Source organism: Mauremys mutica, chromosome 1 (genome assembly GCF_020497125.1).
Source record: "Mauremys mutica isolate MM-2020 ecotype Southern chromosome 1, ASM2049712v1, whole genome shotgun sequence".
NCBI classification, from domain to species: Eukaryota; Metazoa; Chordata; order Testudines; family Geoemydidae; genus Mauremys; species Mauremys mutica.
In genome coordinates, this window is record NC_059072.1 from 47,190,133 (window position 1) to 47,209,798 (window position 19,666).

The 19,666-nt window shown below is 37.8% G+C and overlaps 1 protein-coding gene across 1 annotated transcript in view; it reads right to left on the bottom strand.

Annotated features, from left to right (window-relative positions):
- The window catches only part of CFTR (CF transmembrane conductance regulator), a 145,914-nt gene that overhangs the window by 53,008 nt on the left and 73,240 nt on the right, over positions 1-19,666 (bottom strand). Inside the window, exons 14-21 of the mRNA XM_045002362.1 lie at positions 18,219-18,951; positions 16,478-16,606; positions 13,335-13,372; positions 11,738-12,003; positions 10,557-10,636; positions 7,249-7,399; positions 4,981-5,208; positions 746-846 (exon numbers count right to left, since the gene is read on the bottom strand). Of these exons, the coding sequence (XP_044858297.1) occupies positions 746-846; positions 4,981-5,208; positions 7,249-7,399; positions 10,557-10,636; positions 11,738-12,003; positions 13,335-13,372; positions 16,478-16,606; positions 18,219-18,951 (1,726 nt within the window). The remainder of the gene's footprint in view (positions 1-745; positions 847-4,980; positions 5,209-7,248; positions 7,400-10,556; positions 10,637-11,737; positions 12,004-13,334; positions 13,373-16,477; positions 16,607-18,218; positions 18,952-19,666) is intronic.

A 19,666-nucleotide genomic window follows, 5' to 3' on the forward strand; every position in this document is an offset into this window, starting at 1 on the left:
CTCGAAAGCTTGTCTCTCTCACCAACAGAAGTTGGTCCAGTAAAAAGTATTACCTCTCCCACCTTGTCTCTCAAAAAGTTTAGGTAGTTGTGAGTCAACAGTGTGTCAAACATTCTACTCCCCATAAAAACCCCCACAAGTGACCCTAAATAAATAAATTAAAAATAACAATTACTCTGAAACAAATCAACCTTTAAAAGAGGTAAATTAATGGAAGTCAAAAAGAAAACACCTTCTGCAAGCAGAGTTTATGTAGCAAAAAAGAAGAAGTGCCAAACACTCCAGGAAGTTCACTAGGGCCTTCACAATTGCTATTAATTTTATTTGGAAGTTGCTTGGATGCCCCACCGATGGGTGGCAGTATAAATTCCTAAAATAGACTGAGTATTAAGCATTGGATAAGCCCCTGGTCTTTGCAAAACAAACCCAATCCTTTTTGACATTCTCCCCTCACTACTTCAAATCTATCTGGATTTGTTTTTTAAAGTCCCACATGAAATTATTTGTTGTCCCCATATATAATTCCAGTGGACTTTTGATCTCAGAATCACCACACAAATTAGTCTCTGTAATGTAAAAGTGTGACTGTTACTGGCAGAGCTGTGTGTGGAGGTTTTTGGTGTATCTGCCTTGCAGCCACATAATTCAAAAACAAACCAGTAAACAATAAGACAAGAGAATTCTTCAGACAAGTAGTAATAATAATAAACAATAATAATAAAAACAAGCTGCTTTCTATACTTACCAGACTGTCCACGTCTATGCTTGAGTTTACTGCCCATTGTAAGGTGCCCATGATATTCATGGCTAACGTTAGAACAATGCCAGCTTTGCCTTGCCCTTCACCTGCAGGCGGGGGGAAAAACTGTCTGTAAATATGATTACATGCAAATAAAAAGCCAATGGCTAGAAGAGAAAATGGGTACGTATATCTTAAAATGTGAATGCCCAGTAAAAGTGTTTGTTTGGTTTTTTTACTGCTGCTGTTCAAAGAGGAAGCATGTTTTAGCAATTAAAGCAAAGGACTGGGAGTTGGGATTCTGGGTTCTACTCCTGACATGGATACTAGGCTTGCTGTTTGTCAGAAGCTGGTAATGGGTGATAAGGAATGGATCACTTGATGATTACCTGTTCTGTTCATTCCCTCTGGGGCACCTGGCATTGGCCACTGTCAGAAGACAGGATACTGGGCTAGATGGACCTTTGGTCTGACCCAGTATGGCCATTCTTAATTCTTATGGATCTGTTCTTGTTTTGATGGACGTTAATGGGGAATTTTAGCACTGAATTAAATTGGGAACAGGTTCAGGCCCTATGTGACCTTAATTACTTGCTCTCAAGTTTTTCATTCTAGACTCTATGAATCAATAAAATGCCTCATCTGTCAAATCTAGATGTCAAAAGAATTAATTATGGAGAGGTTTGTGACTAGACACTTTAATGCTACCACCACCAAGATAATTCATTCTGCTTAGTCCACAAGCTGAAGACTGGGTTTTCATCTGTTGGCCCAATTGAGAACAAATTTTTCTTACTATTTACTGAAAGTTGGTGGTATGACTTTTTGTGGGTTGTTTGATTGCCTTTAATATCAATAGGGTTTAGCTGCCTCTCAGCAAATTCACAGAGACTGTCATGAGTACTATAATCCCTCCATAGTTCTATTTTGAATCTGACATGCCATTGTATAAAGGGCTTAAGATGTCAAATTGGATAGAAGTTTTTGGTTATACGATAGCTACCTTCCTCTGGTTTCTCCACTGCCTCAAAAAACAACCTCCTGTTCATTTTGTATAGACTCCTTCTCTTTATCGAAGTAATTATAAATCTGAAGAATAAAAAGGAACATGGTCCTTTTGAAATCTGACCACTTTCAGAAAACAAATTCAGAGTAGTTTCAGGTACTGCACCTGCCATTCTGTCTGCCTGCCCATACCTATATCTATACACACAATCAAACTTTATTATTTATTAAAATTGTGTTTGTTTTCCTGAGTAATATAGACTTGACTATATACAAAGTGCTTACACAAAATAAACAAACAAAGGGAAGAGTGAAGATTGCTTCCCCATGATTTTTCCTTGTAACTTTTCAGTTAGTCCCTTGAAATATTAGTTTTTAGTAAAGTGGGTAAACATTTTCAGACAATGATTCTTTTTTAAGTTGATAATGTCACTTCAAAGTTGTAAAAGGAGGTTGAACATTATGATATACATTTGTGTAACTTCTAAGAGAAAAACAGATAAAAAGAAAAAAAATAAATATGGGCAGATGAAATTTGGATATCTCAACTCTGCCTTTGCTGAATGTATTAATGCAGATAAATGAGCACAACGTTATTGAATTTGAGAATTAAATTATTCAAATACACAACTGCAAAACTTCATCCAAATCCAAATGTGTTGTCTGAAATCCAGCTGCACACTAATGATTATAGATGGTGCAACGTGGTGGTCTGGGGTTAATTCCACCTTAATGACATTTGTTGTCTTGGAGTTGATGATCGTAAAATGCTTTGAGCTCCTTAGATGAAAAGGGTGATGTTTAAGTGCAAAGTATAGTTTGTGACAAGCTATCTGAAAATAGTCTACTGTAGACTTCTGCAGAACACTGCCAGATTAGTGCAAAAAAGACTCTTCTAAATTCCTTCTCTCCTGAGTTCGTGTCAAGCTTCTGGTAATCACAGTGCTAGAAAACTGTACATGCAATATACAATACTTGGCAGTAGAACTTCAAGTAAATATACAAAGGAGAGACTTCCTGTCTGACACAGCTCATAACCTTGGCACTCCACATTCTGGATAGAGTCTGGATCAATTTAAAACACTATATCTGGAAGAATATTTAATTAATGTTTTTAGTCTCTAATGTTTTCTTTTTCTCAATTTTAAAATATTGACAAATACTGAAATATAATTGTACAGGTAGCTGAGGGCCTATCCTGCTGTCATTTGAAGTCAGTGGAATTATTGCCATTGACCCCAATAAGAATGGGATTAGGCATCAAACATTTCATATTTTGTGTTGTCCTAGAGAAAAAAATGTGGCTACATACCGTGGATAATGTTTTGCTAATTTAGGTCAGAGTGTAACACTTTTTGCAGTATAGCATCACAATGACATTGTCCGTGTACTTTGGTCACCTTTAAAGTTAACATCTTCCAAGAATTACTGTACAATAGTATCTGTAATATCAGGGTTTTCCCTTATTTTCAGAATAGGAAATGCCTCCTGACTTTGCATCTCACAGGTGGCATTCTGCACCCCATAAGACAGGACCCTAACTATGATATCTCTCATATTGTTACCACTATTGTGGGAACAGCTGATGGTAAATCTTGACTCTTTAATGGTAACCTCTGTGTAAATGATGATATTCAAATAAATTAAACTGACTTACTGACGGTGTTGATTTTCCCTCTCCTAATATTTATTAATGCTATTTTGAAAGCATTTGCACAAGTAAAAATCAAGCAACAATTGCCTTGCAAATTATTGTGTTCTTACAAATGTGTTAATTAGCACAATGTGGATGTTACTAACTAAATAAGAAATCCAGCTAAATACTCAATCATTTCTATACTCAGTATTTAGGACCATTCTGTTTAATTTGTTATTTTTAAACTATACCTTTCATGAAAATTCTCAATACAAAATGCAGAATAGAGAACTGAGGAGAATTCCTGGAGTGAATATAAGGCTATAGTTCCGTGGAAGGGCTCTGAAAATAGCCACCACAAGAGGCACATATTTTTTCATGCCCTTTTTTATGTTAACTGTTTTTAAAAAATCACAGTTTCAACCTGGAGAAGGGTCTATCCCTTCTCTCCAATCCATGCACACATTTGGCTCCCATGCTAAAGTCTTGAAATCTATCGTGGCAAAGGATGCATTAGCATTCTAAGCACATCTTTTGTCTGAAAGCTGTTGCTGATTCAGTAGAATTAGAGCTGTACAATGCAATTGTTTGAGGGTTTTTTATGGTTTTCTCCCTATAATCAGGTAAAACTCATGCTTTCATGTGCAATCTGCTTTGATTTTTCTGACTTGAATTCAAAGATCAATGTAAAATTTGGGAGAGGGGGACAAATGCACATGGACAAGAACCGAAATATACACATAACAATAACAACATATTACATATATTAAAACTCATTAAAACTGCTGTGTTTTGCACAGGGCTCAGTAGTTTTAACATGCAAAGAGAGACCAAAGCAGACAGGCTTTGAGACGTTCTGTTTCTGAAGAAATTCATTATATTTAACTAAGATTTTTTTTTTCTGTGATTTCATTTAGATGTTTGCTTTCCATCTTGAACTGTACAGATACTATGCTGGTCAATGGCCACCAACTTCTATCCAACAGTGGGAGCATTTCAGCAATGAGTGAGATGGTGAAAGCATATGCCATACATAGTTCTATAATTAGTTTAAGTTGTGAGCACTTCAGGGATTCTGGATGGCAGGTGCTAAACTGTACTCTCAGCACTAGGCTGGGAGTCAGGAAACATGGGTTCTGTTTCTGACTTGCTGGGTGACCTGATCCAGTTCACTGAATCTTTCTGTTTCTCATATGGGAACAGTAATGTTAACCTAGTTATGCTAAAGCTATGAACTCTACAGAGGAAGAGCACCATGTAAGTGGGGGTGCACAGTTGCATTAACATAAGAGATTTTTTTAAATAGTTACAGTACTGAGTAGGATATTTTTGATTTACTTTAACATGTTTTTTCCTCACTGAGTATTACTTTCAAATTAACTCTTTCAGCCAATTCTGTAAAACATCAGATTTTAGATAATATTAATTACCTCATTTCTAGTTTAACTGATAATTCACAATATTTTGATAGAATAACAATAAATTTGCTATTTTAATGCTTTGTTTTCAGCCTACACTACAATCCTCCAATAGTTTCTAAATCTGGCCCCTTAAACAGAAGCAAAGCTTTCATTTTAATCTCTCAGTAAAGTTACTGTACCTGTAGTCACAATAGAGATGAATGTCACAGCAATGAAGAAGATGACAAAAATAAGTTCTATTCTCATCTGGAACCAGCGCAGTGTGGACAGATATAGGAACCAGTTCGCTGTGTGTAAGTTCAGTGCCTTGTGAAATAAGGTTTCAAAATATGGCTGTCGCCCAAAAGCTCTTAGTGTCCATAGCCCCTTTAAGCTTGTAACAAGATGTGTGAAAATTGGACTCCGGGCTGCAAAGTATTTAGATTAAAAACACTGTAAACACTCATCCTTCAGTACCTTTCAGAACAGAAATGAGCAAAAAGCCCAACCCCACTCAACAATATAATTATCTTCATTTGTTTAAATTATACGTATCTTCTTATTTTTCTTTCACAAATACCATCAATATACTCATAGGACAGGATATATGGTAACAGTGGCCTATAAATGTGATGGAATTCCATTCAATGTATAATCTATGAGCGAACATTTTATTTGTTTGCAGCTAGTATAATTACTTGTAGAAACCCCTGCTAAAGTGAGATATCACATGGAAGAAAACCAACAAAAAATAATTCCTTAATGTTCTGAGAACTAAGCAAGGCAAGGTTTTTAACAAATAGAAAATGCCTCATTGCTCTGAATTGCAGAGTACTGACAAACCTTTAATAGAAGTTTTGCAACACATCAAAAGTATAATGATCCCTCTGAACTTCACAGTTCAGGCCTGTCTCTAACCAAAAGCAAAGGTAATCATCAATATCTGACATTCATGACTGAGATGGTAAGGAGCTGAAGGTCTGTCCTGAAGCCACAACATTGTCTGAATAAATGATCCAGCAAACCCTTGTTTCTAAAATAGTGTTGTCATTACATGTTCTAAATGTGTTTCCGCATAAAGAGCCTATACCTGAGAAGTGCTGAGCACCGACAAAGCCAGATCTCAAATTTTCAAATACATTTAATCTTTTTAAAACAGTATTTCAGGCCATTATTATTTTCAGCTGCACTGGTGATGCCCAACTTTAAATCTGTTTTCTTCGTTACTCTTTGGCAGGAGGGAGCTCCTTATTTGCTGGCTGAGTAATAGCATTGGCTGTCAGGGGAGATGAATGTTCTGCTCCTGCAGACAATGGAATCTTGTACCAGAGAAGGCAAAGAAAAGGTGAAAGCGTAAATTGCTTCTCCATTTATTTGTTGTGGGTTTCAGTGTCTACAAATTTGGCTGCTTGTAGAGGGACCCAAGAATCTCTTAATGCCAGCTAGCAAAGGGGCACACACAGGGTGCAAGGAGATTACAGGTGTCCCCTGAGTCTGGTATGAACATTCTAGTTCACCAAAGAGTGTCATGTAAGGTGTCTAATAAAAGCTTATGTCATAATCATTGCAAAATGTTTGTATGGATGATATTTAACAAGTTATGTGTCTGTACCAGAAATGAGTGTCTTTAAAGTCTGTGTCACCAATAGAGGTGAAGAAACAAGTTTTCTCCAACACAAGAAATGTTTCTCTCTCCCTGTTTCTGATGTAACCTAATACAATAGGTGCTCCATTTACACACAAAGTCAAAATATTAATGAAGAGATGTGAAATCAACAGAGGGGGGTATACGGGGGGGGAAGCCATGGGGGGGTTATCTTTAGTAAGGACAATGAAATTTGTGGGTATTTCTAGGAGGCAAGGCAGACACTCCTGTACTGTTTTACTGAGGGGACAAGCTGTGAGAACAGCTTGTGTCTTGGAGGGAAAAGATCTCAACAATCCTTGCTGAAAAATGCTGACTTTGGGATAAGATCAAATTATCAAGACAAGGAAATAATTTTAGTTTAGTCTAAGATTTAGGTTGTGTGTTATGGTTTTATTTGATATGTAACCAATTGTTTCCAATATCTTGTCTTGATATCACTTTGAATCTCTATTGTTTAATAATAAACTTACTCTTGTTTTAACTATAAATATATTGAAGTGCTATGGCGTAAATCAAAGTGTTGGCCCTGAGTTGAATCTAACAAGCTGGTGTGTTCTGTTCCTTTGGGGACAGCACATTTGGTATTTCTGTGAGTAGCTGGTGACAGGAGGATACTTGGAAGGATCTCAGGAACTGGGGTACATCTGTTATCTACCTACAGAACAAAGGCAAGGCTGGTGTAACCCAGATGAGAATACTTGCGGGGATGACAGGCTGGTTGTGATGGGGAGCTATTGCTCTGCTGTCGCAGGCAAGTTTCTCTTGTTCTGGAGGCAACAAGGTGACTGGCACTGGGTACCCCGAGAAGCATCACACATACCTTCAGATTCCAGTTGTTTCAGCTGCTGAGAAGTGTGGAGAAAATATGCCCTTAACATAATAAAGGCTCCTATCACAGGCACTGATGCCAGGAAGATGTAGGGCTGTAAAATTGAGACTACTATTATGGCGCCAGTCACAATCAGTATTAACTGTAGGATGAAAGAAAAAATAGTATTGATGCAGTACATTTTCATTTTACAGATTAGAGATTGGTGATGAATCACCCATTGAGGCCTATGTACCATTCAACTTCGTTACTTCAATCAAGTAAATCAGTGGCCTCTAGCTACTGCAAGAGCTGCTCTGTAAAAAAGGTGATAACTTTCACCTCTAAATCACTGGTTGAATCCAGGCCTCGTCAGTAAGTGACTGAAAACTGTTGAGTTTTGAAATAGTAGTCTCAAATCATTTTCTAGCAGACAAATATTCATACCACCATAAAACCTCCTGACAAATGGCAATCTCAGCAGGAGGTGACGGTTGAATGGCCATGGACACTGAATTAACTTTCACACTGGAAAGAAACTTGCACAGTTGCTGCTCTTGGTGTCTGTGACTATAAGAGAGGACTTCAGTTTCCAATGATCTCAGTCTGGTGTCTTTCACAAACACTATATTAACATAAAATTTTCTAAGGAAAAATTTCCTATCCTTCACTTTTTTTTTTGAGTATTAATTTAAAAAAATCCTCATCTGGAATCTAAGCAATTTAATAGGAGCACTAAGGTTTGTGGACAAACACCTACTATAGTAGCTGCAATGGTAAACAATGAGATACTTCACTGTATTTTACATGTGTTTTTAAGAGCTGGATCTTTGGGCTGATGCACCATGGGTTATATAATTTTGCAGGCTGTGTTACACTAGTTTGTGGTAATGCAAGAGTGGGTTTGTGTTTGCTCGTCATTTCATAATGCAGAATGTAACAACCATTGTAACTGTAAGAGGAGAATGAACCATTCATCTGAAATTCAGTCAAATTATATAGCTCCCAAATCAAAGACAAGGAATCATACAGTCCCGTGATGACCCTGCTTTAACACAGGTTCCTGTCATTCTCTTGAATTCTGCAGAGGTTACAAATCTGCTACACTGTCCTTACTGTTGCTGTGCCATTTTTGTATCTGATCTTGCCTGCATGAGCAATAGAAGTAGAAAAGAGAGATAAGCCTAGATCCTCAAAGGTATTTAGCTGCCTAACTCCCACTGGGAGTTACTTTTCAGGATCTGGGCCACAATTCCCAGAGGAAATGGCTTCATGGATCATAGTCGCTGAAGCAAATTGTTAATGGAAAATGGAAAACTAAGAAGAAAACTAAAAGGGGACTTTTAGGCATACAATGAGAAAAGTAATGTCCAAGAACAAACAGTGTGAAATCATGACTTTGCTCAGGATATCTCATTTGTGGCCTCTGAGAGAGGAGCACCCTCTTAGTCTGAACATGAGTGCTTCCTGCCTGAAACATCCTAATGTATAAAATGGAGTTGTATATCTAAGTGGAACTTCCACAGCAAGCCATATCACACACAGCTTAATAAGTGCCCTTGTATTTTCATAACAAGTTAAATTCTTAATAGTGGAGCTCTAGAAGTATAATTTTAAAAATGTACATGCTTTCAAGTAGTTTTGTGAAGTCATTATAATGAATAACATTATACTGAAGCCTAATCCCTACTATGTTATACACATGTAAAGAGGTTGGCTATTTTAAATCCTAAATACTGCTTATCTGGTTTGAATTGGGATCTTGGACTGACTGCTTCAGCAGAAGATATGTTACATTTCATAACTGACTCTTTAGTTATGAGAACTTCCTTTGAGTGCTCTGTGTAGGTGCTTCTTTTCCCTTCTAAATAGGTATTCTTGTCTAGAATATAAGCAGGGTTTCCCCTTCACAGACTGTAATTTAACCTCTCTTCAACCTATAATTTAAACTCAGAAAATGGAATTTCTGTCCCATGGAAAACTTCAAGGTTTCAGGAAAGTTGGTATCTCAATATGGGATGAAAAGTAAAAACCACATTTTTATGGGACAGAAATTCTGAAAAATTCCATTTCAGAAGAAATCAAATTTTTCTGCTTGCTGGTTGCCTGCCTGGAAAAGCTCTTGTCGATTTCATTTTCTGCCTGCAGAATATTGATTTTTTTTCATAATTGAAACTTTCCTATGGAAAACTGTTGATTTTTGTGAAAAGGGCATTTTCCACTGGAAAAGCATTCCAATGGAAATTTCCCAACCAGCTCTACGAGGCATATGAATTAAATTAACCAGAACATTTAAGACAGTAAACCGGTCTCCTTATCAAAATCAAAGCCTCGCCATTATACATCACAGCTTCAATGGCCTGAGCATGGGCCCTTAGATTGCTTCTAAAGTCAAGTCTCCTAAGTCGTAATACACAGCTTCTGGGCTACATCAAAATCTGGCTGCATATTTCTCTCATTTCAATATAGTTTTTAATAGTGTTACTTCTTGACTTGCCAAAATACTATAATTCAAGAAGTTTCATATATTCTTACTGAACATAAGACTTGCCATACTGGATCTGCCCAATGGTCTATCCGGTCCAGTATCCTGTCTCTGACAGTTCCTAGTACCAGTTGCTTCAGAGGAAGTAGCCTTGTAGTATGCAGTTATGGAACAACCTCGCCACAGGCAATGTTTCCACCAAACCCACAGTAATTAGCAGATGGCTTGTGCCCTGAAGCATGAGGAATTTATATCCTTTCCAACTTTTTTTTAAAAAGTATTTACTACCGTAACTCTGGAGATATTTATCCATCTAAATGTCCAATTGTTTCCTGAATCCTGCTAAGATCATGGCCTACAGCAGGGGTAGGCAACCTATGGCACACGTGCCGAAGGCGGCACATGAGCTGATTTTCAGCAGCACTCGCACTGCCCGGGTCTTGCCCACCAGTCCGGGGGGCTCTGCGTTTTAATTTAATTTTAAATGAAGCTTCTTAAACATTTTAAAAACCTTATTTACTTTACATACAACAATATTTTAGTTATATATTACAGCTTATAGAAAGAGATCTTTTAAAAATGTTAAAATGTATTACTGGCATGCGAAACCTTAAATTAAAGTGAATAAATGAAGACTTGGCACACCACTTCTGAAAGATTGCTGACCCCTGGCCTACAGCTAAATAGAAGGGGAAAAAATCTAACAAGCTAAATGTACGTTGAATTCTAATTTTTTGCTTAGTTCTTTTTATTTAATATGATGCGTTATCCATGCTGTGTGACTGCAGGGGAAGACTAAATAAACAAATATATCTAGAACTCTGATTTTACAAACCTGAATGAAGTCAAATATTGTAAGTGGCAGTAGGTCATCCAGTATGGCTGTATCTTTAGAGAATCTGTTAAGTATTCCACCTACAGATAGAAAAAACAGAAATAAAGCAACAGGTAAAGGGGTCATTGTTACATAAATACGTTCTACAGATGTCAGCTTTAACTAAAGCGATAGCTTTTCTGCATATGGAACATGTTAACTGAGATGATGTTTTTAAAGCTTTTACGCTAAACTCAGCCTGGGTGTAAGTGCTATTCCATTTTTGTAAATGGAGTTACATCTGCTTACACCAGGACTGAATTTAGCCCTACAGCTTTTATTTTAGTTAGTGAAGTCCCAGGAAAATTCAGAATAGGTTAGTGTAATAGAAGATGCATGCTTACATGGGATGGGGGAAGAGAGACAAAGGCAGATAGGCTGTACCACTCATGCAATAGATTTTGCAATAGATATGGATAGTCTGTGCATTAGCATGGTATTTGATTTCAAAATATCAGCTTCCTGACTTCCAAGCAGACTTAATGTGCATAATGATAACAAAAAGTAAGAAGAGAATTAGTAATAAGAAGGAGTTATATGAAATGGAGACCCATTTTGGTGCATTTCTATTTACTAGTGTCTCCTGCTATCTACTCTTAAGTATAGTTTAGTAAATGAGGATAGAACAGGAATTTCATACACAGATGACAGTGGCACTTACTGCATTAGTTATGTAACAAAATCTCCAGCAACTTTAGGGGCAGATTTTGATACCCTTACTCATGCTGAGTAGCACCTTATTCCATCCACTTCAGTGGGACTCCCTCGACTAAGACATTACTTAGTGTGAGTAAGGGTATCCGAATCTGACCTTCGGTGACTTACTGTAGAGCTGACTGTGTATCTTATACAATAGTTTTATCCAAAGTGAACTCAGCTCTTGTCTGTTTTTATGTCTTTTTTACACTGTTATAAAACCTGAAGGAGATATTTCAAAACCAAAGCAGACATCTAAAATGTGTGGTACTTAACATGCAGTCAAAATTTTTTACAAGATTCCTATATTACTTTTGGTGTAGCAACATTTAAAATTGAACTGAGAGGGTAGAAAAAACAATGGTGCCCTTTAAACAGAATGAAGCATTCTTTAATTAAAATCAAAGGCATAAATCATTAAGTTAGTCAGTTTCTAACTTAACTACCTGCTTTCAAAGAGTTGACGACTGACATAGGTGCCTGAAGAACTGCATGCAGCATCTTCTGATGAAGATTTTTAGAAACGGTTATAAGAGTATGCACCAGGGGTAAACCTCTGAAGAGTCCCAAGGCAAGCAGGGTATCTGCCACTCCCACGTAAATATAAAATACATAGTAGTTGCTAGTGTCGGTGACAATCACTGTAGCGCTGTTGGACACATCAGAGCTGGCATTTTTTGGCTGCGTTATATTTGCCGCATTTGCAGCACTTCTATGAAATGCAATTAAAAAAAAATACAGTAAGTTCAAAAGCATCTTAGTTCCTTTTACTATCACTATTACACGAGTAGTATCTACAAGCTCCATTTGTCCTAAATCCATATGGGTGATTTTTCTTTCTTGAACATCAACCTGCATGTACAAAACACAACTAATTTGTCACTCCATAGGCTATTAAGCCTAAATTGTCATCTCTGTGTTCAGCTACCAATATGCTAAATGGCTTATTTATCACTTCTCAGATACATGAGTGCTTATCAAAAGCTACAGTATCTTCTAAAATCTGTTTCATGCACCTTATTAGGAGTTATTTAATAAAAACTAACCTACATTAGTAGTAAATTCATCCTTTTCTAAAAAAAAAAATCTTTTAATTAAGAATTGAGCCAAACTAAATTATTAAACAAACAAAATGCTTCATCTGTATCATAACCACATAGGGTAAGGCCAAAAGCACTTCAGTGAATTAGTATAAGAGTAACCTTATTAAACAGAATGTTGGGAATTATTAGGAAAGGGATCAATAATAAGACAGAAAATATCATATTGCCTCTATATAAATCCATGGTATGCCCACATCTTGAATACTGCAAACAGATGTGGTCATCCCATCTCAAAAAAGATACATTAGAATTGGCAAAGGTTCAGAAAAGGGAAACAATGATTAGGGGTATGGAACGGCTGCCATATGAGGAGCGATTAATGAGATTGGGACGTTTCAGCTTGGAAAAGAGACGACTAAGGAGGGGCTATAATAGAGGTCTATAAAATCATGACTGGTGTGGAGAAAATAAATAAGGAAGTGTTATTAACTCCTTCTCGTAACATGAACTAGGTGTCACCAAATGAAATTGATAGGCAGCAGGTTTAAAACAAACAAAAGGAAGTATTTCTTCACACAACACACAGTCAACCTGTGGAACTCTTTGCCAGATGATGCTGTGAAGGCCAAAACTATAACAGTGTTCAAAAAAGAACTAGATAACTTCATGGAGGATAGGTTCATCAATGGCTAGTAGCGGGGTGGTGTCCCTAGCCTCTGTTTGCAAGAGGCTGGTAATAAGCAACAGGGGATGGATCACTTGATGATTACGTGTTTTGTTCATTCCCTCTGGGGCACCTGGCATTGGCCACTGTCAGAAGACAGGATACTGGGCTAGATGGACCTATGGTCTGACCCAGTATGGTTGTTCTTATGTTCTTATATGTTTTTGACTAGTCTTAAGGATCTTCATAAACAGATATCAAGAGGCTTTTTTTTAACAAAAAGCAGCAGTAGAAAGAGACTCCCCAAGCCCATAATAAAATGCAGTCAATACTTACTCTCTGAGAAGCCACAACCCAAGCAAAGAAGCAGCCACCTGCAATCAGTGAACGTACGATTATTTTTTTCTGTTACCTTATGTTCTTTTACTCCCTTTTCTTCTTTCCGTAACTATGGTAATTGTCTATTGCACCATTATTTGTACAGAGAACATTATAAATGCATGAAATTCAAACTTCCTTGAAGCAAACACCTTGCCACTTCTGTTCCTCCTTCCACAGGGAACCCTTCAGTGCACCTCCCAAGGAGAACGACATTTATACATACACTTTATAAGCATTCAAGTACCAAAGCACATTTTGAATTTGTTGACACTGTGGGGTTAACAGCGATTTGCTAAAATGCATTCTTGGTGACAAGGGACACTTACCATATGTTTGGAAGTTTCTTTTGTTTTAAATATTATTACATTTTGTTAACAACTGAAACAACAAGACTGCTTCCCAGTAGATATGAAATATGTGTCAAGACTTAAAGTGACAGTAAAGAATTCAACACATTACTAATTTTTTTTAATCCTTTGTCTAACACTGTTACTTTTCAGGAATATACCCCTTGTGCTCAATCTGTCCCTCTTCCTCCTGTTCAGTTCAGGTGTAATTTCCGTCCAATCCTTTGCTATCGGAGTTACTGTAGTATTGTCATTCTCTCTGACCAATCTCTCTGTCTGATCTGAGTGTTCCTCAGCATGTCTCCTATCCCTCAGCTGCTAGTTTTAAATAACGCTTCAACACACTGTTAATTTGCTGTGCCAGCAATCACATTCCACTTTAAAATGGAACTCATCTCTTCTGTATAGGCTCTCCTGGCCCCACAATGACACCCCTCCGTGTCTAATAAATATAAAGCTTCCTTTTTATGCCAAATTCTTATCTATCCACTGAGACCCAGTGGAGCCTCCTGTTGAGTTAATCTGATGATACTGAAAGCATTTCAGGAAAAAAACTACTGGATAGATCTTATACTTAAACCTTATTCCTAATCATTTAAATGTAGATCCTAGGTCATCTCTCTTATATCTCCCCACATCACTACTATCAAGATATGCCTTACCACAGATTGCAGCCCAATACTTATTAGAAATTTGTTTTAGCTGTCTCATGAGATCTGCCATCTTTGCACCAGCTAGATAAATTACTGAAGAGCTGTCACAGTAATCTAGTAATCAAAATCTTCTCCCGTCTTCCTATGTCTCACAGCCCATCTCCATCTTAGCTGCCTCCCAGTACAGGACCAGCGTTCTCATCTGAGGGATGCAGAGAGCCAGTTCTGAAGTGGGCCTGCTTTACAGAATCCTTACATGCCTTTTCTGTGAGTATCCACTTCTTCCTCTGCCCTACCAGTTCAGCAACTCTGGCATCTAGATACTGTAGTTGGGCATTAAGGACCATGAGCTTCTTGCAAATGTGCACACGTACAACACTTGGCCACAAGGTAAGTTCTTGTACACTTTCCTTGTAATAATGCCCTGGTTGGGTCATGAATCTGGTATCTCTAGATCTAGAATAGCTCATTCTACTAGTTTTAAGGCAGCATCTATAGCAGTGGTGGGCAACCTGCGGCCTGCGGGCTGCACACAGCCCATCAGGGTAATCCGCTGGCAGGCCACGAGACAGTTTGTTTACATTGACCATCCGCAGGCACAGCCACCTGCAGCTCCCAGTGGCCGCGGTTCGCTGTTCCTGGCCAATGGGAGCTACAGGAAGTGGCATGGGTTGCAGAGACGTGCTGGCCACCGCTTCCTGCAGCTCTCATTGGCCAGGAACGGTGAACCGCGGCCACTGGGAGCTGCAGGCGGTCAATGTAAACAAACTGTCTCATGGCCCACCAGCAGATTTCCCTGATGGGTCGCATGCAGCCCGCAGGTTGCACACGACTGATCTGTAGCGTGCTCTAGCAGTGTCTCTTCTATTGCTAAAAGCTGCCACATAGAGCTCCAGTCTCAGCTTTTTACTTGACACTATTCTCTCCGTTTACAAGGGTAAAGTCTCTACTGCTAAAGGGTCATGCCCATCATAAATCTCTATACATGCGGTAGCGATTAGAGGAAACACTGTGATGCTGAGTGTGTAACTCTCACTCGAGTTGGAAATTTTGTCATGCTGCACATATCCACCGGGGACTAAATACATTCTGTGCAATAACTGAATAAGTATCCCCAACCCTGTTAATCTGTTCACTGGTCTTTGACCCCTGAAGTTATACAGGGATTTTACTGAGTAGATACTAGTATGTCCTAGGTTTTGTCTTCCAGTTAGATAAAGGTTTTTATTTTTTTAAACTGATCTAATAGGTGTTCTTTAGGTTTCTAACAATTAACTGAGCAGCATACTCCACTCAGTGCCAAACTACCATGCAGTCCAAAGCCCCTGTGTATGCTCTGGCTGGGGCCTCTCTCTCAGTTTTGAGGATGCAAACCCTTGCATAAAGCAAATTGACTTTGGCCCAGATTCTCGAAAGTATTTGGGTGCCTTTGAGGAGCTGGGCCTTAGAAAATTAGCAAGTGTAGTACAAGTAAAACCAAAAATAATCTGGGCCCTGACTTTTAATGGTTCAGAGAGAGACTGAGTGGTTGGAACACTCTCCACTGAGCTGCAGGGCATAAAGGAGACACTCAGATCTCCTCCTCCACCTATTTGGTTTTAGGAATGCTCTGAGCATGCCTACCAGATTGGGTCCACAGGGTCAATAGACAGGTGAAAACCTAGTATGAGGATCCATCTGGGGCTTACACATGAGCTAGGCACTTGGGTGTCTAGATTAAGGCATCTGTGCGCATGCTCACTAGTAGAAATTTAGGTGCCTAGGGAACTATAATGGTGGAAATTTAGACACCTAGAGAGAGAAGCTGCAGCTAAGCAGAAGTTGGAGGATCTCGGGTGTGTGGACTTGAGTTCCAAATTCCTTGTATGAATCTAGCTCTTGGGGTTATGGATCTTGTACAGCCTTGCACTAACTCATTGTCTTTGATAAACAATAGTAAACCAAAAAAGTAATACCCCAACACCACTCATCAGTAATTAAGTCAGCAGCCAACAAAAATGCATATGCAAAAATGTTGACTCTAAATACTTTTATATTTGAAATAAAAATGCTCAATCTGAACAAACATAACATGATATTACAAGCAGAATAGTCTTACCTCAATTAAAAAGATTATTACACACAAAATTAGCACAAAAGTCAAGCTTTTGTGGGTTGTAATGTATCTGTAATATGTATTCCAGGTAGTAACAGCACTCATGCTTTCTGCATCATCAATAAAACATTCCTGCCAGGATAATCAATAAGAACATGGTTAGAATGACCACCTCTATCCATAAGAACTATTGATATGTGACTACAATCCCTCCTGCACAGATTCATTTTAAGTGACAGAAATGCAGCAATCAGTTTGACTGGAGAGGAGGGATGATAATTGTAGGCAGGAGTGACATTTTTCAGGTGAAACCTTTTACTGAAAAATGAATATTCAAGTTGACCAAAACATTTCACAAATTCATATAGAATTTGCTGAATTGTTTTAGCGGAAAATGAAGAAGAAAAAATAAAGAAAATTCTAAATTTTTCATTTTGACTTTCCCATTTGAAATCCATTTAGAATGTTATATCCATATTGATTTTTTTTAAAGGTAAAAAAAATCAAAAGAAACAAAACATTTTATTTGACCTAAAACAATTTAATTTTTTTATTTTTTTAGTTCGGTCACCAAACCAAAAATCAGTTATTCAGTGCAAGATAATTGTTGAGTTACCTCTTGCATAAAGACACCACTTAAAAATCACTTGAGCTGTTGACACAGCCTGATGATAACAATCCTCAGATCAATACACCATTGCTAAAAAGTAGCTTAATTATGTCTTAATTTCTTCAAACATTACCTATACATGAGCTTTCAAAGAAATTCAACAATACAGAAACTTTGAGGAACCTCTGTTCTACTAAGATCACTCAGTAAAAAGAAAAGGTGAGAAATGCTAATTTTTAAATAATAACGAGCTTTAAGCATTTCTTCATTGTATACAGCACATAGCATGATAGAGTCCTGGTCCATGTGTAGGGCTCCTAGGCACTATGGTAACAATAATAATAATAAAAGTACAAAATTTTCATTCAGAAAGTGACCTAGAAAACATCAGTTGTCCTCCAAACAGCAACTTTGCCAAACTTGGAAATGAAATGAATTCATTAAAGAGTGAAATTGAGAGAGTTTAGGCCTGTTTTAAGTGCAAATCTCATCTGTGTTTTAACTACAAAGTTATTAACAGAAACTCCATTATACTATAACTAATCCAGCATAATCGTCTCTCCAGTGTCTGCATCACCTTGTGAAATTTGTTCAGTGTTTTTTTATAAATCAAATACTATCAACTTGTAGCCTGATCAGCTGCAATATTGAATAGCTACATTCAATGTGTGTAACTATTCCAATTGGTTTAATTTATTCCACGAGTTAACATTTCAAATGTCCATTCTTGATTCTTAGTTTAAAAACCACACAAACTTTAGTTTCAAATTTGATTTCAAATTTGATTTCCACATATTTACTCTTACAAGGTGGTAACTGTAAGGGAATAGATGGTTTTCAAAAATTGTACATGACTTGTTATAAAATCTGAAAAGTAGACAGGAGCTATTCTTGAGGGTCTGATGCAGTGATATTGCAACAAAAGAGTCCTCCTAGAGTAATTCTTTCAGATTATATATAAATTCTTTAACTAAATTTCAAACTGGTATTTGAGATAAAAAAATAAAGGACACTCTATAGAGCAGTACCACATAATGCATTACAAGGAAGGTGGGAAACATAGGAAGACTAGTGCTCAAAGCTATCAGCAAAGTATTCCATCTAAAAAGAAGGGCAATACAAATCAGCACATACCTTCAAATCTTCTTCATTAATCTCATCACTTATTTCCAAGACACTGTCTTTAGACAAGCGCCTAGCATAGATGTCTCTCTCGGGAGAAAAATTAGACTGGGGGACCATCGACATTTTACGTACAGATGTACTCCCCTTTTTGTAAAAGCTTTGTCCCTGGTTAATTGAGGTGCGGGTCATCAAGTTCAGCACAGACTGCCTCCTCTGTCCATGGAACATGGGCCCTGTGGTTAGTAAATTGCTCCGAGGCAGAATGGCCTCACCCTGTTCAGAATCGGGCACCAGAGACAACCTTCTTTCTGGTGGCTCACTATAACCTTCTTCTATCCCATTGGCCTGTGCTGGGGCTTTCTGTATTATTGAAAACTTTCTGCTAGCATTAAGTGGATTAATAATGATAGAGTTCTTTCTTTTTTCATTGAAATCGGTAGTTTGTTTAAAAGATTGCTTCTTGGATTCATTTCGGGAACCTACTCCATCTCCATCAATGGAAAACCGTCGAAGAGCTTCATTCAAAATTGAGTTTCTTCTCTCTGGACTGAACTGATCAAAAGAATCAAATCCCATCAGCTTTGAGCTGAAGTCAGGCCGCTGAGCCTGAAGTTCAGAAAATGTTCCATAGAAATAGCTGGTCCCTTCATGTAAAATTAATATTTTGTCTGCTGTCCTTAAATGTTCCAGTTTTGAAGTCACCAGGATTCTAGTTTTATTTGCCATCAACTTGCAAACACAGCTACAAAAAAAAGCAAAAGAATTATATGCATTTTAAAACCAGGGCATTCATTCAATGTTTCCTCTCCATGCTTTCATATTGCTTTCATCACTTCCACTCTTACCCCATTTGCTTCTTTATGGCAGAGAAGTGGGTGGAACACACAATTAGTGTTTATCTGGGATGCCAGGGGGGTGAGCAGAAGAATGGACACTGTCCTCTAGTTAGGCTTAATGTAATAGTGGCACAGCTGAGCTGCTTGTAAGTCCCCCACTCACAGCCATGCAAAACTTTCATACACCACACAGACGTGACTGGGAAACTTCATGGAGAGCAGGGAATTATTGTATGATTGACTTATGGGGGGGTCCTTTACATAGGTACATATGTGCTTGCCCAGTCTGCTGTCAATCTCGCCTGTCCAGCTGGTCAGTGGGTCCTTTTATGTGACCAGCCTGTTGGGATTTATACAAAAAAGAACAAAATACTCTTTTCTATGAACACCAACACCCATGAAACAGTTGATAACGATTTTAAACTATTAAAGATAATATGCCACAAGCACTTGTCATGTGTGCACACATTCACTATAATATTGTATGTGTAATCTGAGAGACAGAGAATATATAACTGTATCTGGGGATGAATAAACTATAGGAGTTACAATATGTCCAATTACTATATGGGCAGGTTTAATGAGTATCCGATGCCTGCTAGCCAAAAGGTGATGTATTGT